Source organism: Gossypium raimondii, chromosome 7 (genome assembly GCF_025698545.1).
Source record: "Gossypium raimondii isolate GPD5lz chromosome 7, ASM2569854v1, whole genome shotgun sequence".
NCBI lineage: Eukaryota > Viridiplantae > Streptophyta > Magnoliopsida > Malvales > Malvaceae > Gossypium > Gossypium raimondii.
The window spans coordinates 3763732-3785978 of record NC_068571.1 but is presented as its reverse complement, the minus strand read 5'-3'; the positions used below and the strand labels follow the sequence as shown (position 1 = coordinate 3785978).

At 31.4% G+C, this 22247-nt stretch overlaps 2 protein-coding genes across 7 annotated transcripts; both read left to right on the top strand.

The window, feature by feature from the left end:
• Nucleotides 1-3307: 3307 nt before the first annotated feature.
• On the top strand, nucleotides 3308-8565 carry LOC105766587 (uncharacterized). 6 transcript variants are annotated; one of them, XR_008197763.1, is made up of 5 exons: nucleotides 3308-4305; nucleotides 4404-4596; nucleotides 4788-5714; nucleotides 5830-5905; nucleotides 8117-8565. XR_008197763.1 is itself a non-coding variant. In XM_012586094.2 (3 exons), exons 1-3 carry the CDS (start codon nucleotides 3886-3888, stop codon nucleotides 5393-5395), a joined length of 1221 nt encoding a protein of 406 aa, XP_012441548.1. In that variant the 5' UTR covers nucleotides 3308-3885; the 3' UTR covers nucleotides 5396-8565. The 6 variants fall into 6 exon arrangements, 1 of the variants encoding a protein (XP_012441548.1); XR_008197762.1 differs by having other exon boundaries at nucleotides 6030-8565; XR_001125307.2 differs by having other exon boundaries at nucleotides 5830-8565.
• Nucleotides 8566-13822: 5257 nt separating this feature from the next.
• Nucleotides 13823-14896, top strand: LOC105766595 (protein ELC). The gene has a single exon (XM_012586115.2). The coding sequence runs from the start codon at nucleotides 13826-13828 to the stop codon at nucleotides 14840-14842; it is 1017 nt and encodes a 338-aa protein (XP_012441569.1). The 5' UTR covers nucleotides 13823-13825; the 3' UTR covers nucleotides 14843-14896.
• The last annotated feature ends 7351 nt before the right edge of the window (nucleotides 14897-22247 follow it).

Below are 22247 nucleotides of genomic sequence, written 5' to 3'. Positions count from 1 at the left end.
AAATTTGGGGTTCGAGGTAGACTTATTCATGAGCTTGACTACTCAAAAAAATATTTTTATTTTAATGTTTTTAATATATATTTTTAAAAAATATATAAAAAATTAATACAAGCGGGCTAGTCAAGGCTCGAGTTTTAGTATTTTTATTCGGATCGGGCTTGGACTTAAAATTTTTTTGTTGAGTTTGACCTGAATCGAGCCCGGTCCATAAATACTTCTAGTTCGAGGTTTATGATTCAGGATAAAAAAATCATCAAAATTATATATCAATGACATAAAAAAATCATTAAAATGTCATTATATAATTAAGAAATGACCATAAACAATGTGATGGAAATGCTTCATAAGTATTGTTACAAGTTTTCCGCAAGGGGCAGATTCGCCTCGTCGTTTTGGAAAATTAATCAATCCAACGGTTATTAGGAACCCATTAATGTGACACGCGGCCACACCAGATCACATCAACCGTAGTGTGAGACGTAACATAACGTCCTTGTCGTGATACCGCCGCGTGCCTTAACTAAACGACATACATTAGCTGCTTTTAAGCTTCCACAGGTAAAAATTCCACCGCTTTCTCTATTTAGCCCCCTACTGTGTCGTCTTGCTTACCTTTACCGCATGTCCCCCGTGGTAAATTCACCAATTTGAACTACATGAAACGGTCATTGATTTGTGGACCCCCTCTTTTCCTCATCCACTTTGCCCTTTTTCGCCATTTTGATACACTTTTTACTGAAATGACCATCCTACCCACACGCGTTTCTCATGATTCTAGACCCTTGTACGAGCAATTTTAATTCTAAAACCACAATTCATTCAAATTTAAAAGTAAAATTATATTTTAGCCCCTTCAAAATTTTAAAATTTAATTATGACCACTCTAGTAATAAAAAATTATAATTTAGTCACTTAGAAGTTTATAAAAGCTTATATTAATGCAAAAGCAAAATTATATTTTAACTCTTTCAATAATTTATAATTTAAATTCGCAATGGAAAATTAAATTATATCTTAGGGTCTGTTTGATTGCCAGTAAAATGTTTTCCGTAAAATGATTTCTGGAAAATGTTTTACTTTTCTGTAAAATGATTTACTTGAAAATATTTTCTGGTGTTTGATTGAATCATGTAAAATATTTTCGCTTTTGTGATTTTCGAAAATCTTTTTGAAAAAGTTGTTTTTACATATATTAATATATATTAATAATTTTTATATTTTAAATTATTTTTACATATATTGCAATGATTTATTTATAATAATACTCAATTGTTAAGCTACAATATTAATCGTTATAAATTGAAAAAACTAATATCAAATAAATTATTTGTAATTGTGTTAAAAAACAAGTATTGAATAATTAAAAAACAAGTTCTTGGAAAATCGATAAAGCGAAAGCGTTTTCTACGGAAATGAAGGAAGGAATGAATGAGGCGATAGAGAGGAGAGCATGGAAAATGCCTTACGGAAATTGAAAGGGTAAGACATTTTCCTAAATGTAACCCATTTTCCCTTGTTTTGGAGTTCATTTTCCAAATGGAAAATGTTTTCCGCCAATCAAACGCTGGAAAAGTTGGAAATGATTTTCCGGAAAATTAATTCCGTCAATCAAACAGACCCTTAGTATGCATTCATTTCACGGAAAATAACTTATATAAAATATATTTTACATTTTTCTATGTTTGTTTAATGAAAATAACTTGACTCATGAAAAATGACTTATAAGTTAATGAAAAATAAATCATTTTTCAGTAAATTGATTTACCTTTTAACAAGTATAAGTTATTTTTGGAAAAAAATCATTTATGAGTAATTTTATTTTTATATACAAACTAGCTTCAATAAAGCCTAATATTACATAATAAAATTTTTATTTTAATTTTTAAAATATTAAAATATTAATATCAAATATTATAATGTTCGATATTATTAAACATACATATTTAATTACTTACATTTAATAATATGATAAATTATTAATATATTCAATATAATTTATTAAAATTATTTTAATAAATTATTCAATATTACAATTTTGTTTTAATATAAAACTTAACAATAATACTTTTAAATTCTAAATAATATTCTTAATATGTTATGTAAAATTATATAAATATTTTAATAATACAACTACATTTGAATTTTTAAATATTTAATCATAAATGTTTTATAATATAAAATAAAAATATTTTAATTATAAAAATATGAGTATTTACTTAAATCATGCTTAACTTCATTTATTTCTTCAAACTACAATGTGTCATTATCGATTACCATATATGAAATATGCTTAATTTAAATTAAGTTTTAATTGGGTGTTGTTTATTATTAAATTTATGTATGATATTAATTATTAGGCATAATAACTTATTTGGATCATTTTAGTCCTTTAATTAAAATTTCGCATCTTTTAACTCTTAAATTTGTATCGTTTGTTAAATCAACCTAAGATTGATTGAAAAGTTAATGTCTGCTAACTTTGATGACATGACATATCGTGTATTGTTAGTGGATGTTACGTCAATAATTAAATAATTTTAAAATTTTAAAAATATAAAAATAAAATTTAAAAATAATTAATTACCAATGTGGCATACACGTGAACTGCCATGATAATTTTTCCTATCCATTTTGAATTATATATATGGTGTCAGAATTTAAAATTTGAGTTAAATGAAAATAAATAATTTAAATAAATTTATTCTATTATTATCATAAATCATTATCTACATAAAATTAATTCTTGATATTATTGTCTTAAGATGGATTTTCACTGCGTCAGTCGAGTTGACTCGTTGCCTAACAGTAAAAGGGTAATCAAGTAATTTAGACTGGCACCTTATCTTCACGCTCTTTTGCGTGGCATCTTCTAACCCAGACTAAGGGCTGAACCGGGTCACTGTTTGACACGCACCCCCACCAATTCAACGGGTTAGATCTTCCGCCACCTAGGATATTAACGTGACCGCTCAAAATGGTTCAATTTTTAAATTTCATCCTTGTACTTCATAAAATTTAACAAATTAAACCTCCTTCTTTAATTTCTCAAGTCCTTGCAGTTTACCAAAAGTGAGAATTTATTTCAGTTGTTAGTCAATACAGTAACTTGAATTCATGATTTTTGCTAACTTGTTAAACTACTGATTTTTAGCAATTACTTTCATATAAATTATTGAAATGTTTAGAAGGGCTTATTTTTAATTGTTATAAAGTAGAGGGATTGATTCAGAATTAGACCTCTAAAAATCGTCTGCAATCCTAACCGGCCTTTATAATGACCCGAACCACTTAGACTGCCAAACAAAAACAAAACTCTCATTTCCATTTTCACGCTTTCTCTGCCACTCTTTTAATTCATCGGTTTTCCTTGTTTTTTAAATAGTACCGACCGCCGGCGATTGTTCGCCGGAGAACAAAAGAATCTCGCAGGGGGAAAGAGAGATGAAGGCACTGGTGAGTGATGATGTTCGCGAGAATTCCCAAGGCAATCACGTTACGTCCTCGTGCCGTCGCGTATTTCGGGAACTTTAACCGTATCTGAAAAGAAATAAAAACCCTCAAGCAAAAGCGACTTAACTTAGCAGAGTTTTGAAGTTATTCTATGCTTTGTCCGGCAAAACTGAGGCAGAATTAGTATATAATAATCAAAGCTTATGAGTCCCGAGTCTTGGTAAACCGCATTGAATTTTGGCCCTCCCCAGAAAAATATTATGAATTTCTGTGTTGATGGCCTTTGGCTGACCTCATCGCTAAGCCATAATATGTCTTCCAGTTATCAAAGCGAAGAATCAGAAAGAGCTTGAAGAGCTGCCGTGGAAGCAAAAGGGGTTTTTGTTCTGATCTGTTTTTATTTATTTATAATCAAAAGCTGTGAAAATTATCAATATGCCTTTCCCAATGAAGATCCAGCCTATCGATTTCAGCCCTTCGGAAGAGGTGGTGCCGCCTCTTTTGGAGACGGTGAAGCCGGTGGTGAAATCGCGGTTCAAGAGGCTGTTTGAGCGCCAGTTCCCTAGCATTCTGAGGAATTCCGCGGCGGAGAAGGTGGATGCTGATGAGCTGCCTTTTAGCAAAGAATGCACCACCGCCGAGCTGGAACCGAGCTCCTTTTGCTTGGCGAAGATGGTGCAAAATTTCATCGAAGATAACAACGAGAAACAACAATCTGGTGCCGTTAGGTGTAGCCGTAACCGCTCTAACTGCTTCAATCGTAACTGCAACGACAGCTCCGATGACGATATGGATGGTTTCGGTTTCAGCGACTCCAATCTCTCTTCTTCAGCTGAAGCATCTGAAATTCTAAAGGTATTACAATAATTTCTGCCTCATTTTGTTCGATTAAAACATTTTGTTGTTGTTGTAAGCCATAGCTTATAATTTTAATTTGTTCTTTCATGGACTAGAGCTTGGTTCCTTGTGGGAGTGTGAATGAAAGGAATTTACTGGCGCATACAGCGAGAATCATGGAGAAGAACAAGATCTCTAAACGTAAAGATGATATCTGCAGGAAGATTGTTATTGATGGATTACTTGCCTTTGGATACGATGCTTCTATCTGCAAGTCTCGTTGGGAAAAATCTCCCTCTTATCCTGCCGGTAAATTCTCTCTCTCTCTCCCCCCCTCTCCCTCTCCCTCCCTCTCTCCCTCTCTCTCTCTCTCATTTTTTTTTCTAGAAAAATCTCTATAATTCTGGAAAAGTTATGCTATCCATTTCCTCTGTTATGGGTGGATTTTTATTATCTTTTTTAGTTACTGGAATGATAAATAGCTTGTTTTTGACAAGCAGGGGAATATGAATACATAGATGTTATAATCGACGGGGAGCGATTGCTGATCGACATCGATTTCAGATCAGAATTCGAAATCGCCCGATCAACAAAGACCTATAAATCAATTCTCCAAATTCTTCCCTTCATTTTCGTTGGTAAAGCCGATCGTCTCCAGAGGATAATTGCTATTGTTTCCGAGGCAGCAAAGCAGAGCCTGAAGAAGAAGGGAATGCATATTCCTCCATGGCGTAAAGCTGAGTATGTCAGCGCCAAATGGCTCTCTCCTTATAACCGAGCCACGCCTTCACCTCCTCCACTTACTCCCACACCCACACGCACACCCACAACTGGTACACTTAGAGAATCTGAAATTGATTCCAAAGCTAAAGAGAAAGATCAGCAACCTTTTACTGAATTGAATTCCGAGGATAAATACTCGGTTGAAGATGCTGAGTTGGGTGAGTCTATATTTGCTTTGTCTGAGAGCTCTGAAGAAGAAGGGAAGGAAAAGGTGGAGAAAGGAGAGTGGAAGCCACCTGAAATAAAACCCAAGAGCTCACAGATTGGGATTACGTTCGTGACTGGTTTGGCTTCAGTAATCGAAGATGAACCAAGAAAATTTTGACTTTTGATATATATATTTTTGGGTCTTCTCTTTTCCCATTTGGGTTATTAGTGAATCATAAAATTATGGTTAACTGTTTAAATCCCCTTCTGTTTTTTTCATGTAAGGGTTGATCTCTGATTTTACTACTAATATGAAATCAGATTGTTATATTAAAATAGTTAAAGAAAAGATATAAAAATTTTGTTCTTAAAACTGATTCCCAATTATTGTTTTTCTTATTCTTATCCCCTTTTTTTATTCTTGTTGGGGTTATTTTATTATCATCTTCTGCAGTGAGGGATCTTTGAATTTTGGAATCAGAGCATAGAGGAAAAAGGTAAAGAGTTACTGACCCATCTCTTGTGCTTTGCTCTTTTCTCTTTTTCAATCTTAATATTTTTTATTCAACTAGTTCATCAATTTCTGATATTTAAATGATGTTGTTTTCATAGAGTTGAAGTGAATTATTATAGGATACGATGATGGGAAGGAGGTGGCTCGTGCGTTCTCGAGCGCTGTGTTTTTGAGGTTAGGATGCCTAAGCTATTCTTTAATTTGCTTCAATTGATACCCTGCTAATGCCCAATAATCATGTTACTTGTATTATTCTATTGATGGCATTAAATAATTTTTCTAATTTTCTAATTATTAGGCCTGCTACAGGGTTTTGGGTTGATGGGTTAATTCCATTCCCAAATTACCTTTTGCTTAGCTAAGCCTAAGGAGATGGGACCAAACCCACAAAGTTTAATTATAATTATGGCTACATCAGTTAATGCCTTGTGAGGTCTGAGAACTACTCTAAATGGTAGGTAGATTATTTTAATAGTAACATATTATTAGAACAAAAGCTTTTCTAATTCTAAATTTTAGTTGGTTCCTGTCAGTCCACATACTGGGTTTGGTGAGGGGTTTTTTCTCCTTTTTGTATATGTAGTAGTTGGCTTTTCCATGTATTGTTTTGATATTATTCTGATTCTGATAATTTTGCCTGATGAAATGTCAGTTTCTTCCTTGTATCTTTCAAATTGAAGAAATTGGAAGGTACATGCATGTGAAAACTGCACTCTTTTTACCAACACCCATTTTCTAAGTAAGATCGGTGTCTTTTGGATATATATATATAAAAAAAAACTCAAGGCATATTGTGTTGAATGGTATAGGAAGGGGGAATTTAGCCTTGAGAGGGGAGGCACTGATGGTCCCCTCCTTTTGAGGTTTTAGATTAGGACGGTATCCCCCATTTTATGGACATAATCTGTTTCACACTGGGTAGGTTGGTGGGTGGGGGAAATTGTCTTTTACTTCCAATAGGGGCAAAATTTACGAAAGGAAGAGCAATGGGTTGGAAATTTCCTGCACAAGCTTATGAAGGACTTTTTTCTTTTTTAACTTGAATTGATGACAACATTGAAAGCTTGGAAAATACCTTTTTCTTGAATGGAATTATTAAGTTCTATTATTAGCCTATAATGTATTATATAATCTCTTCAAAATTCTATGCGTCTGTCAGCTCATTCGCCGAAGCTTCAAAATTAAATGAACTCCCTTGTCTAGGTTTCAAACAAAATTTTACCCCCTTCTTTTTTGTACCATGAACCTTTTATTCTTATCCTGCTTACATGTATTTACTGTTGCTACACTTGTCGTTTCTTTGCCTCATGCAGGGTTCTTTTGGATGTTTAGTTTTTTTTTCTTTGTCTCACGTTTTAGTATCTAATCTTATCATTAGTGTTGTTTTTACACTGACCATAAATAAATACATTGTCCATATAAATGCAATTTGATGATAATAATAAGCAATTCATCTTGACTATTTATATTGTTTTGCTTTGTGTTATAAAAAACTCCAAAATCAATCATTGGTTCTGAAAATTATTACTCTTATCATTTTAAGCCTCTAATTCTCTGTAATACTATGAAATTTCAGAATAAAGGTGTTTTTCCCTGAGATGAAAAAAATTGGGTCATGACTAGTTGCAATTTACTTTGTAAAAGCTTAAAAGACAAATCTGGGGTTTTTTTTTTTTAATTTCACTAGAAATGCACTTAGTGCTATCGGTACCAATTCCCAAAAAAGAAAAAGGGTAGTTAGATAATTATATAATAATTAATGGTAAGAATTGAAGTTTTGGTATAAATTCATATACTAATTTTTGAAGTCGGAAGTCGATATCTATGGTGTATTGTACTATCTCAAAATCTTTTGCCAAAATTGAAGTTTTGGTATGAATTTTATACTTATAATATGTAGTAGGTTTATTCATTAGCTTGAATAATTAGATATTTACTTATAATATGTAGTAGGTTTATTCATTAGCTTCAATAATTAGATATCATAGTTCTTTCTTTTGGGTTATATAAAAGAGCACATGTTTACAGCATGCTTCCATAAACTAAACACCCTATATTAAAAGATTACAAAACAAGTTTTCCAATGTGTTAATTAACAAAACGACAAGAATATAACACAAAAGTGATAAGCTACGATAGTCAACTTTATGGGGATAAAAGAAAAACAGTAGAAGCATAGAATAAACGCTACTTTTAGTTATATTTATAAATTTTCTTTGTATTCTTCTGTGCCATTTTATGTAATTTTTTTTTAACTGGTGCCTGTTTACTGTTAGTAGTAATGATTAATTCTGCTACTGTGAAAATTCTTCACAAAGGTAAATGATAAATTACAAAAAGTACTTTATTTTTGTGAATGGGACTGAATTTCGATTTTTTGATTAGGTGAGTGATGTTAGTAAAGAGCCCTCTAGCAGATTCCTGAAGAAAAATCAATAGCCGTCTGCTTGTATTACAGAGCACCTACCCACATTTCCGTTGTTCTCCACAATCCAGTACCGCACCTGTCTCTAACACCTCCTCCTAGAGCGACTCTATCCTTATTATTCCTAGTAGCTTCGTACATATTGACTTTAACCCGACCACTATTCGCAGTCTGGTATTATTGTAAATACGGACAATAATAATATGTCGAGTGTAATTGAGTGATGATAAAATATTCTTATTAGTATAAGATATCAAGTCACGTATTAGAGTGTATTGGTAGAACAGTGTGCTAAGTTGATGTGCCGCTAGAGAAGGCTAAAATTTGACACAGCATTCATGCTTGTTTAATGTATATGGTGGATCCAATGATTCATATATTTTAAATTGAAATAAAATCTATTTACTAATTTTACTAGTATTTAATAAAAATCTGCTAAAATGTAATTTATGAATTTTGAAATAATAAAAAATTTTATGTGTTGGCCTGATGGTTAGGGTGTTACTGTTCTAGGTATGGCCTGAATTTGAGTTGTGCTAGTCGCGTTGTTGTTAGGGCTTTGCTTTCCTATATCTCATTCTTTTATACAACTAAAATTTTTTCGCTAGCATCAAGAGAATTTTGAAACTATGTTTAAATGTCCTATTTCATTCGTTCCGACTGAGTGAATATAGTAAAGTTGTGGTTGCGACTTGTTTGTGCGTTGAAAATACTCTATCAGACTCGATCTTGTCTATTCATATGGGAACATTTTCGCACGTAATAAATTCGTAGTGTGGGATTGAAAATCCAACAGAAGTGTCCATTGCTATCATGCTGAACACGGTTAAAGCTCATAGCCATCATTAGCACAATAATTCCCCACACCATCAAATGATACCAAACATAGGGCCCAACCCATCCTTATTAGAGTTAACCATATCTAAAATTTGAATATTATCAACCCGAAAGCTGAAAAGAAAAGAACTTGACGGAAACAACCTTCTCCACGCCAACGAACCAACCTCTCTTAGAACATGCAATGTACTTTCCCAACAACTACCACTTATTTGACACCATCCATCCTCTCACAGTCCATCAACATTTGTCAACAACTTCTCCCAGCCAACATGCTAGGTAGAATTATCAAATTTTACAAAAGCAACAGGGGCCATTTCAAATTTTTGAGTGATGTGAGGGAGCAGACCAAGTTGTAAGTTAGTTAATTTCCACTTATTCGATACTTTTAAGAAAAAGAAAGTAAAAAGATTCTTCCCCGTGAGTTTCGCATTGAGAGTTTCAAAGGTTTTAATTTTGTTGGGCATAAGTTTGGTCTTGTGTAAGAGGAGACTGTGAGAAGAAGACAAAAACAAATGTATGGTTATGTCGGTGGGAAGGACACGAGGGTGATCATTCAATATTCCCTGTCTCATCATCCCAACACATGGCTCCCTCTCTTGATCCATCTTTACTCTTCTTATTATGTCACCCTTTATTTTATTTTTAATTTCTTTGAAATATATCAACTGATGGTATATCTTTACTGTTGTTTTTATTTGGCATGGGTTCTGACAGGATTTTTTAATGCTGGACTTAGAAATTATGATCACTTATCATGCAGACACTGCTAGAAATTCTAAACGTTTCACGTAATTCACAGTAACAATTTATGAACGCTGTTTGAAATTTGAAAAAAAAATTGATATCTAAATTCCAAATATTCTTACAACATTAAATTCACAGGAGGTATCATTAGAGGAAGTTTTGCTTGGTTCACTGCTCTCACAAACCTTTGTTCAACGATATCAACACTTTAAGACATCTGTTACAGAGCACCAAATGATCTAATGAAGGATATGACACTTTAGAGCGGACGAAGAAAAAGAGCCAAGGTCATATTAGCCAACCATACGAAGAAGACATGGCGTGGCATGAGAACGTTAAGGGGATGTGGTTTAACACTTCACAAAGGGGTCTTATTTAGTGGGAATAGATGTTTATGCTTCAATCTCAGGGTTTTAGGGCTCTAATTTTAAAAAGAGTTAAAAAGGGGTTTACCGAGTTTATCGGGAGCGCCTAAGGTCCATCAAGGAAATGTTTTATCATTTAGTTTTGATAGGGTTCGAACCCATGTCCTTAAAGGATCTTAGTAGGTAGAACACTACCAAGACCAAATGATAAACCATTTTTTTGGTGGATCTTAGACGCTCTTGATAAACTCTATGAACTCCTTTTAAGCTTTTCTAAGAGTTGAGAGACAAAACCCTTAGACTAAAATCAAACATAGACATTTTGAGTACAATATTTTCACTATTTGAGGTCCAAATCGATGCTCTTCAAAGACTTCTCCCAATTAGAAAGTCGATTCGCTCTCAACAGGTCTAAAAAGATCCTTATTAACGGTTAAGATTGAAAATTATAGTGTAAAGCAAGGAAATACATGGGCTTTTTTACATACATAATACAAACAAATTAAATATTTAAATGGTATGTTGGCAATAGTACCAAGGGGTGGAGGGAAAGAGATAGGCGGCACTTATTTTTTTCTGACACAACCATTGACACATCATTACAAAATGATATGTTTTAAAAAAATATATATTTTTTTAAGAATGGAGGGAGAGAGATAGGCGTCACTAGTATTTTCTAGTGTAGAAATACTGTTTAATTGGTGGAGGGTGTGAGAGAGATGACATTGGTGAGAGAAAGGCGGCATTGGTGGCAGTGGAGGGTGAGAGAGAGACATCACCCGTGCTGTACCTATTTAAAAGTAGTGTTTTCTTAATGTTTTTGAAGGAAGAGTAGAAGGGAAAACAAATTGGTTGTAGAAGAAGAGAAAACAACAAAGAATTTAAGGTTAGTATATATGAGTTTTTTTAGTATATATATATTTGAAATAAAATATTTAGAAATTTAATTATTGTTACAAATTTATTATTGAAGATAGATAATCAATTTTTCGTATGCGTTTATTTCGATGGAGTAACTCCCCTCACCCTTGGTATTGTTGCCTACATACCATTTTGGTAAATAATGGTATCAACATACCATTTAAGTATTTAAAATCTTTTCTTGTATTATGCATGTAAAAAAAACCAAATATATAGAAAAGGAGGAGATAGAGTTTTACTTTGCATTACTTTAAAACTCGAATATATTCAGATATAGTCTATTAACTCTTAAATCGAAAATTTTAAAATTTCAACCATTACCGAGATGTTGAAGTTAGAAAAGATTGGGTGGGTCTGAAGGATTTGGGGTGATTTGGATGAAGCAAACCAAGTTTGAAGGAGTAAATGGGCTTTGTTCAGCCACTACTAAAACATTATTGACCATCTCAATACATCATTGAATTAATATATATTATACAGAATAATATTTTAATTAAGTACTCTAAAACTGTTTTAAATATATATTATTAAACAAATTTAGGGTATCTTTTTATGGATATTTATTTTTATTGTCATTGATATTTTTACACTAATTACAAATAAACATACTAACCTGTGTACTGCAAAATTGACAAGTGGAGGAAGCTCTACTAGTCATTAAACAAAGACAAAGTCAAAAAGTTAATGTCTTAATAAAAGATGTAAGCTAATGTTATTGTGTTGACTCAAAGCAGTTAATAGAGTCTGATGATCTTGTCTTGTGCTTTATTAAATCAGTTGACGTTTCTTTCTTTTAACATCAAAGGCCAGAAGCTTCATTTAGCTGAATTTCTAGGTTACATCTCTTGCTTATATAATATATTGTATCAATTTACCCTTGTGCGTGTGATTCTTGTTGAAGTATATACTCGGGGGTGGGTGCAGGGTGGATGATTTCAAAGCGGACTCCCCAGTCATAGATAGAGAAGATCACCAAGATCTCGTGATCCGCTACCGAATTTATTCCAATTCAATGAGCATTTTTAATATTATGCCTTGAGGAGGACTTGAACCTTCATGCTCTTTAGCACGAGATTTTGAGTCTCTCATGTCTATCATTTCACCACCAAGACATCTTGAAAGTGAATCGTATTTCATGAGTATAATATCTATCTAATGTGATGTATGGAATATATGACAAATGTGGAGTGTTGGAGTATTTGTATTGACATATAATGTTGAAACCAACTCAAATATTATTTAAGATAAACACATACTCCCAAGGAAAACATAAGGAAACTTCCTTTGTGATAAAGTGTTGATTACCCCTCTTTTTTTTTACTATTATTTATATAATTTGTTTTCATGTCCTTAGCAATTTAGTCAACTAGATACAATTTCCATAGAGATTGATGACTAAACCACGCAAATTATCTTCTCAACGGATTAAAAATATATATATATATATATATATATATATATATATATATTTGTAGTTTTGTAAATTTGAAGTTTAGTCCCTATATTTTTATTTTTAGATTTTAAATTTCAAGTTCAGCTGTTAATGTTGTTAAATTCATTTTGCTAAATTTAGGTTCATTACAATGTTGTCCTTTTAGTTACATGGTTATTAAGGATGGGTTTGGATGGGCGGTGGGGTGTGTTTAGCTTACTTTTTGTCTCACGCTATAATATCTAATATCAACGCCACCACTATTTTTACATAAACCGCAGTTAAACTCACCCTAAGTTTTTTATCTCACGCTATAGTATTTAATCTCAACGCCACTACTGTTTTAACACAAACCGCAGTTAAACTCACCCTAAGTGAGTTTTTATACATCTATATATATTTCAAAATTTCATAGCAACTAATTATGCCTCCAATCTTCTTCTACTCCTTATACTTTTGAAATTTAATCCTTCTACTACTCTTAATTATAGGAATTTAATCCCTCTACTTATTTAATAATAATGTTATCTGACTTCTATTTAATTAATTTCATTTAAATTTATAAATCAGACCTTTGAACATGTTTAATTTAACAAAAAATTATTAAAATTTTTATCATTTGGACTTTAATTTTCACATCGAACAAGTAAAAGGGCTAAATTTCAAAATGTCTAAAAATATAGACTTGAAACAAAATTAAACCCAAAAAAAAAAGTGTTCAATGGTTCATAGTTGACCAATAATTTCTAGTGGAAAATGCCATAGGAAAACCTGCTAAAGGTCATAAGAAAACTTCCAACCAATTCCATGGTAGTTGCCAAATTATTTTCTAGATTGACTATCAATATTTCAGGTCTTCTTTATTAGGTTGATTTGTTTTAGCATAATTACTAATTTGATCCTTCAATTTTATAAAAAATATTATTTTAATCCTCTATTTAATTTTTTTTGCCTCTTTTAATTTTTAAACTTATGTTTTTTGTCAAATTACCCAAATTGAATGGAGAAGTTAACGTTTTGTTAACTTTGTTGGCGTGATATATACATGGACTGTCATGTGGATGATATATCAATATTTAATTAATTCTGTAAAATTTAAAAATTAAAAAATATATAAGAGCTATTTTTAAAAATTAAGAATCATTAAAATTATTTTAAAATTTATAAAAACATGTTTTTAATAACTTTATTTTTAAAAAATTAATTAAAAAGCAAATTTAAGGACTAAAAATGACGAAAAATTAAATGAAATGTTAAAATAAGTTTTTTTGAAAATTTAGAGGGCTAAAAACGTGATTATGTCATAGGTTTTATATATAATATATATATTTAAGACGGCAATAAGCCCTTCAATTCAAGCTCCTTTAATGGCACCACCATCCCCAAAGGAATTCATAGAAGCAGCTCTTGTTGCCGCCACCACCCCTTATGCTTTATCCTACACAGACTCTAAACAGAAATGGGTTATATTAAGACACCTCCTTTCGTTGCTTCAAGAATTCCCTGGTTTCAAGCCCTCAACTGGTAGATTCATGCATAACGATGGCACCGAAGTTAACCTTCTACGAGCTACCGGCTGCGTCCATGTCGCCAATAGTACAACACCCACCATTCCTCTCGTCATTTGGCTCCATGAAAACTACCCTCAAAAGGCACCTTTGGTCTTTGTTTCACTCCACCCCATGACCCCAGTTCATCGCCATCATCCTTTTGTGGATAACACCACCGGTGCCACTTCCCCACCTTATATCCTTACCTGGAAATACCCACCGTGCAACCTCTCTGAACTTTTGCGAAACCTCGTCCAACTTTTTAGCATCGATCATCCTTTCTCGTACACGCTGACGACTCCGGCGTGTCTCACTCACCCTTGGCTCGTTTCTCCAAAGGAAGCTCTGGATAGACTCGTGGGTATGCTTCACTACGACATGGTTGCTTTGCGGGCAAGCACGTCTGATGAAATAGAGAAGCTGTCGTTATTGCAGGAAGAACTTAAGAGGCGTGATCGTTTCATCACCAGCATGGTTGCCGAGTTGGGTGAGGAAAGGATGAGGCTGGAAGAGAGAGTCAAGAATTGGGCGGAAGAAACTGATAGGGTGGAGAATTGGTTGAGAGTTAATGATGGAAGGTCGATAATGGACTTAAATGCAGGGGATGTTGAAATTGAGGATGCATTTGAAATGGACGAAACGTCAAGAGCCAGACTAGAATCCTCGGTTGCGGATTTGGCTATTGAAGAAGTAATGTATAAATTGGACAAGGCACTTGAACATGAAGCAGTAAGTTTCGATTCATATATTAAACAAGTGAGGAGCTTAGCCAGACAACAGTTCTTTCATAGATGTAATGAAATGGCCTCAACCTCATCCCCCACCTCTGTATAAACCTAAGGGACTATATTGATGGAATTTGCAGACTTTTTAAGTTCCAAGCAATAATGTGTTTGTTTTGTTTTATTATATAGACACTAATTTTGTAATCAGAAAACTCGATAATACATATATATATTAATTAAAAGAGAAATGAATGTATATAACTGCTACTCGATAATACATATGTATTAATTAAAAGAGAAAAGATTGTATGAAACTGTGATTCCACGTCATCTATACCTCTTTTCAATAATCAATTTTTCTTAATTTTCAGTTTTTTCTCCTGAAAAAAATTAAATCTAACTAAAAATGTTAAAAATTACGAGAAAAATCTGATTTCTCATTCTCCTAATGGAAAGGGATATGAATAACATGGAATTACAATTTCATACAACCCATTCTCTTAATTAAAATATGTTAAAATTGTTGATATTATAAAGAAAATTTAAAATTCTTATGACAATTTTTTCAAAATAAATTATTCGGGAAGTTTTAATATTTAAATATATTTTAATTAAATATTTGATTATTCAGATTTATTGTTTTTCAGATAATATAAATATATATAAAAGTATTTTAAAATTAATGATACAGTCTAATGAATAGATAAAATTATGTAATAAAAATTATTTCTTATAAAAATGTGATAATATTTTTAAAATTTTTATGTTAAAATCAAAATTAAATTAAATAATAATATAGGTAATATAAAATAAATAATGTAACGACCCGATTTTTAGTGGTGCCAAAAAATGCGGTTTCGGATTCTATTTTGTAAACCAAGTTTGTAATTATTAAATAAAAATATTTACGGAGTTATTATATAGGTGAATTAAATTTTGGGTAGTTAATTTACTCGAAATTGTGATTAGGGCTCAGAGATTAAATTGTAAAGTCTAATCGCTACACATTTTTAATTAGATAATGGCTTGAGGATCTAAATAGCAATTAGAACCTATTATAATGAGATTTAGTAGACGGTGTGTGGTTGGATGATTAATTAAACAAATAATTATAATTAACTTAATTAAGGTTAATTCTAAAATAAACCAAGTATAAAAGATGAAATGAATAGAATGTTGTCATCTTTTTCGTTTAGCAAAACCAAACAAGAAAGAAAGAAAAGAAGGGACGCCATATTCATGAAGTTTAAGCTTTTAGCTTAAAATTTCAAGTAAGTCCTTAATTATTTTCTTGTAATTTTTATAGATTTGAGTTCATGGGAGCTTGATTTAGCTAGCCCATGTACCAATATGTAAAACTATTAAAATTTTGAAAGTTGCCTTAGTTGAGAATCAAAAGTTTTAGGTGTTAAAATGATAGATTTTAAGCTTAGATGTGAAAAAGAACTAAATTGTAAAGCTAATTGATAGTTTCATACAATAGAGGCTAAACTACATAAAATGTAAAATCTACAGTAGGAATAAGAAATAGGAGGTTCCTAATGGATAATAGTGAAATTGTATTTCAATTTGGAGCTTTAAATTGAAAGTTATGTTGTCTCGGTTCTAGGGGCTAAATTGAATAAATTGTAAAATTTTTATAAATTGACAATTGATTGTGAATTGGATGGTTTTTTATAGCGCCATATGTTTTATGTTAATCCGTAGCTAACATCGACCCGGATTTGTCGAGACGGAAAGGAAAATCCAAAGTTGTCGACGAGTAGCTCGAAATTCTAGTTTGTATTTCTATGATTCAAGACCTATTTAATTTCTGCAGAATCATGTTATTTTACATTATATATTGTCGAGGTGAGTTGTTACTGAATTATTGAATCGGACTGCTATGGTTTCGATTGAATATCGAGATAGGGACTAAATTGAATAGAATAGAAAGTGATATGAACTAATTGGTATGTGATAATTGGTTTGAAATGGAGTTGATATATATTGTTTAAACGGTGTTCTATAACGAATTGGGTTGTGGTTGTGAATATGATTGAGAACATGTATTGAATTAAATGGTGACGGTATTAAATGTCGAAACCATGTATTGATTAAGTATAAGAAAATTGAGTACGATACGTGTAACACCCCTGACCCGTCTCTGTCATTGGATTAGGGTTACGAGATGCTACTGTAAATAACAAAACAAGCGTAAACAATTTTAATTCAAAAAAATTTTAAACATTCATTAAAACCCAATTATTCAAATAAAACATGTAATGCGTACGAGTTCAAGCTTAAATCGAGCTTACAAAAACTCTAAAAACAATTTGGAACTAACTAGGGACTAATTTGAAACTTTACATAAAAGTGAGGTAAAAACACAAAACATGGGTCATATGGTCGTGTTGTTAGGCCGTGTGACAGATTGAAGCCGTGTGGCATTGAAATCACATGGTTGTGTCTTCAAATCATGAACAAGATTGATGCCGTGTAATGCAGAGTCACATGACTGTGTCGCCAGGCCTTGTAACAAACAGAGACCGTGTACAATATACCACATAGGTGTGTGGCCAACTCGTGTAACCTATTGAACCCATGTTACCCTGAAATCACCTAATTCATTTAGAACACACGACCGTGTCATCTGCCCGGGTATGACACATGGTCATGTGTTAGACCGTGTGAGCAACAAAATGAACCTTTACACTCGAAATGACATAATGGATATAGGTAGTGAAAGTCATTATTATCGGGTCACTCGAGATGATAAAAAAAGTATAAGATGATATGGAATGTTGATGAATTGGTGTATTGTGCTTATATGTGTGCTATGATAAATAAGGAATTTTTATATGAATAAGTTGATAACGAGCCCTGGGGATCGAATGAATACGAAAGAGTCACAAACTCTAGGAAACGATTGAATGGTGGGTTAGGCTATATATATAAATAAATGTTAAATGAAAATAGAATTAAATATATTGAACTTTGTAAATGATTTAAAGATAGGTTGCTAATACATAAGTTGAATTGTTTTATCATTGGCATTATATACCTCGTGACAATTTACTAATGCATATGTTATTATGTCTTAATTCATGGATTTACCATTGAGCGACTTCACTTAGCGTACGGTTTGTTTTCTTTGTGCGCCGATATAGTTGATCCGCGAGAGTGCTAGCAATAGGCGATGATCCCCGACTCAACAAAGTTCGTACAATTCCTATTATGTTCAAAGTTTAGCATGTACCTAGGTTGAGTCTTTTTGATATTTAACTATGTTTATATGCACTTATAGTTGTAAAGGTTAATGTATAAGCTTGGTTAATTGAATGTCTTGTAAAGAGAATTAAATTTGGTTTCGTGTGATATGTTATAATACTAATGATCTTGATGGAATAGTTAGAAATGTGCATGATTTGGCATGAAATGCAATAGGTAGTTAGCTTATAGTATATAAGGTGTAAGCTTAGTTTTGGTTGAGGTTTTGATGTGTATAACCTGATGCTAGTTATTGAATATATTGGATGAACGTAATATGAATGTATTTAGAATTGATTTGGAAAATTACAGGTTGTTAAATAATGAGAAATTGTAGAAACAATATGTGATGTCGTGAAGTCAAACGTACCATGTCGCAACAAGAAATAACCTATAATGTCATAGCAAGACGAGGAAACCTGTCATCTCAACAAGGCCAAAATAATTAGTAGCTTGATGTCGTGATGTGACAAATTGTATGGCGACATCACAACATCGAAGTGATGATGTCACGACATCAACCATGTATTTTGAAGTTTTTACAATTTAGTCCTAATTCGATCTAGGGTTAGCTTTAAGGCTTTCGTAAGCTCGTATAAAACCTAAGAATAATTGTGTATTGTATCGTTTGCGTATAATTCTTATGGTTGCATGCTTTTTAATGAGAATTCATATCAAATTTGATCGTAGTTGCTCCGGCAACGAATGTGACACCTTATAACTTGGACCTGGGGGTTGGGTCAAGTATCGGGTATTATAAATAATTTAAGTTAAATCAAATGGATAAATTATATAATTAATTTTTATTTAATTAAATATATTAATTATTTTAGAAATATCTTAAAATAATGATTAGATAAATTACGTAATTTAAAAATTATTTTTAGAAATGTGGTAAATAATTTTAATTTTGTTATGTTAAAATCAAAATTTAAAATAGATAATAAATAAACATTGAAGTTAAATAAAATGAATAAATTATCTAATTAATTTTTATTTAATTAAATATGTATCTAAGTACTTGACACAATTTTAATATTTGTGTCTCGTGTCATACATGCAATCAGATTTATCACATTATGATTATACTCTCTAATTGGCCCCTCATTGATATCCCTAATTAATTTTGGTGACTACTAACATTTTTCTTTTAGTAATTATTTATTTTACTATTTTTATAATAAAATTTATAATAATAGTATTTTTATGGGATAGATTTATATTTTGTAGATCAAATATAATATTAAATAAATAAATAAATTTTGGTATTAATTTTAAAAAAATTATTATTCATTCAAATATACAAAAATAATTTATCGAGTTGACTTTAAAAAATTCATTAAAAAAAAACAGAAAAAGAGACGTGCCACTTATCGCACATTTAATTTATGTAGGTTGTTATATTATATATATATAATATATATATTCTTAATATTTACATTATAGTATTATATATTTAAATTTTATATAATATAAAATACATAATGTATAAAAATAAAATAAAATATTTTAAAAAATAGAAAATATTCAAGTAGGTTGAGTAAGACCTTAAATATTGAAATTCAAGCCCACTCATTATTGAATCGGATTTTTTTTACTCAAATCTATTTTTTTTTTCATTTACATAACGGTTCTTAGTCTTTATTTTTTTTAATACAATGTGTAAAACTACCCATAATTTCTCCCCAACTCTTAAATAAGAGCATAATGCACATCAGCGCACTCTAACTCACATCCTCTTGTACTAACAACATACTGATGCCAACTGAACTAAGATTCAATCGATTACTCAAATCTATATTTTAGATATTATATTTTTCAAAATTTTCTAAACAAACTTTTGAAATTTGATTAAATAATCCAACCCTTCAATGGATTCAATTTATCATAGTTCAAGGATAATTGACAATGGTAATGGTAAAGTTTTAATATTCAGAATCGAGTTTATCAAGTCTTTCTTTTAATTAAAATCTTAAATTTTTTTATCATTTTATCATTCTCAAGTTCAGGGACTAATTTGGATAAAGATTTAGATTATAATGTCGAATCAATTGTCAAATTTAAAATTTAACTTGGATAAAAAATATTCAAGTCCCAATATAAAATTAATTGACAAATTCAGATCTAAAAAGTGATGTAACCTTATACGTTTTATCATTATTCAAAATATTATATTTATTTAAGCTTTGAAGATAACATTATTAATAAGGACAACTACAAACCGAACAGTAAAATGTATAAGAAAAATGATAAAAATAAAAAGTATTTCCAATATAAATATAAGATAGGTTGATTATGTTTTTCAAATTATTGTTTTGTGAGATTAATTTTTTAAAATTTAATCGTTAATTAAGCCACGTCAAAAATTAAGAAATGTGATGATAATTTGAATTTTGTTAAATCGGTTATTAAATATGGCGTTTTTTCTTTTTAAAAACAAATTTTTCCTTCTTTTAATGTTAAAATTAGTTGAATCGATTAAACAATCAACTCATGTCTCTCAATGTAAATCTTGAATTAATATTTTTTCTCTTTTTATGTCAAATATTAATTTTAAAAATGTAATCATAATAAAATATTTAAATTTATATTTAAAATAATCACACCATGGTTGGACTTTTCTCAATTGACTTTGCAAGTCACTGTCAGATTAATTTTTTTGCTTCTAAAATGATATAAAATAGAGACACCACATTTTGTTATTAAGTCTTCTTTAACAAACAATTTACTTGTTAGTGAAAATAAATAATATTTTTAAACAGTTAATTCTATTCTTATTTGACCTAATTTGATTCCTTTTAATAATAGGACTACATTGATCCAATTAATAGTAGAGGGACTAATTTGACAAGTTCCTATAATAAAGGGAGCTCTTAAGTACATTTACCTTACAAAAGTATCAAACGTTATCAAGGTGCCTTCTCGAAAAGCACTTTCAAGTCAATAGTGGTTTTTTTCACCATTGAAGTAACGAAGAACACTTGATTTTTGGAGTCAAAAGTGCAGTAAAAAATTGATTTAAGTGTTTTTGGCTTTTGTATTTATAAGTGAAAACGATTAAAATTCCTTTATTTATATTAAGTATTTAAAAGATATATAAAAAAAATAGATTAATTTATATTTTATATATCATTATATTAAATTATTTATATCTTATTTATTATTATATTTGTTTTTAAAATATTTTATATATCATTAGTTTTATATTCTATATATATTTTTTTGAATAGTTGACTGGGCTATTATTAATTGCATAAAAATCAAAATTCGAAACAAATCTCCAGCAGTGCTGGGCTGAACCAAATAAAATAAAGCATAGGCTACAAGCCCACATAAGCAAAACAAATAAAAAGCCTAAAAAGAAAAAGAAAAAACAGAAATCAAAACATCATTTCCCAGTCAAGTCATCCAGCCTGGCCTCCATTATTTTCCAATTTATCATTTCCAAAGCACCAGACTTTTCAACTGATAGCCTTTTCCAAGAAATCATCTGCTTTAGCTATCACTTGTCGTTTCACTTCCTTCCTATCAAACCCTTTCAATCAGGATTTCTTGGCCATCTTCCTCCTGCATCCAGAGTTTCTCTCGTCTCTTCCACCAGGTAACTTCCCTCCCCTTTTCTTAGTGCCTCCTTTGCCAGGTCATGCGCTTTAACATTCTCTGCTCTTTGTATGTATCGAAAAACAATTCTTTGAAATCGGGTTTTATTGTTCTGAATATCGACTATAATCGCACCTAGAACCGATTTATCTCTAACTCCCATTTTGCACTTTTTGATTATTGTTTTCGAATCTCCCATTACCGTGACTGAGTTCAAACCCATACTGATGCCTAAGTTAGTTGCTTCTAAACATGCTAATGCTTCTGCTACATATGGAGAGGAAACGTTGGAGTGAAGAGTAGACTTGGAGGCTGCGATTTCCCCATTCTGACCCCTGACTACCATTCCTGATGCGGATCTGGAGTTGTTGATATCGAAAGCTGCATCAAACTGTATAGACTCCCATAGCTCCTCCTCTCCGTGTTCAGATCTAACAGCTGTGGTTGTAAGTTTTCTTTCTCGTACACCTTCAAGCTCTATTAAAAAAATTCTGCACTTTAAAAGCTAGATCCCTTTCTGATGAAATCTTCTTCTCATGGAGCATCTGATTTCTCGAGTTCCATGTAACCCATAATGCGTAACAAAAAATGCGGATCTGCTCCTTTGTTCCTCTACTGAATACCCAGGTGAGCCATGTCCATGCACTCTGGTCTGTATGTTCTGT

Bases quoted from the DNA above. Each gene is read 5' to 3' on its own strand.
- LOC105766595 (XM_012586115.2), top strand. From the start codon at position 13,826: ATGGCACCACCATCCCCAAAGGAATTCATAGAAGCAGCTCTTGTTGCC.
- LOC105766587 (XM_012586094.2), top strand. From the start codon at position 3,886: ATGCCTTTCCCAATGAAGATCCAGCCTATCGATTTCAGCCCTTCGGAA. The intron at 4,306-4,403 runs GTATTACAATAA...TTCATGGACTAG, and splicing joins AAGCATCTGAAATTCTAAAG to AGCTTGGTTCCTTGTGGGAG. The intron at 4,597-4,787 runs GTAAATTCTCTC...TTTGACAAGCAG, and splicing joins ATCTCCCTCTTATCCTGCCG to GGGAATATGAATACATAGAT.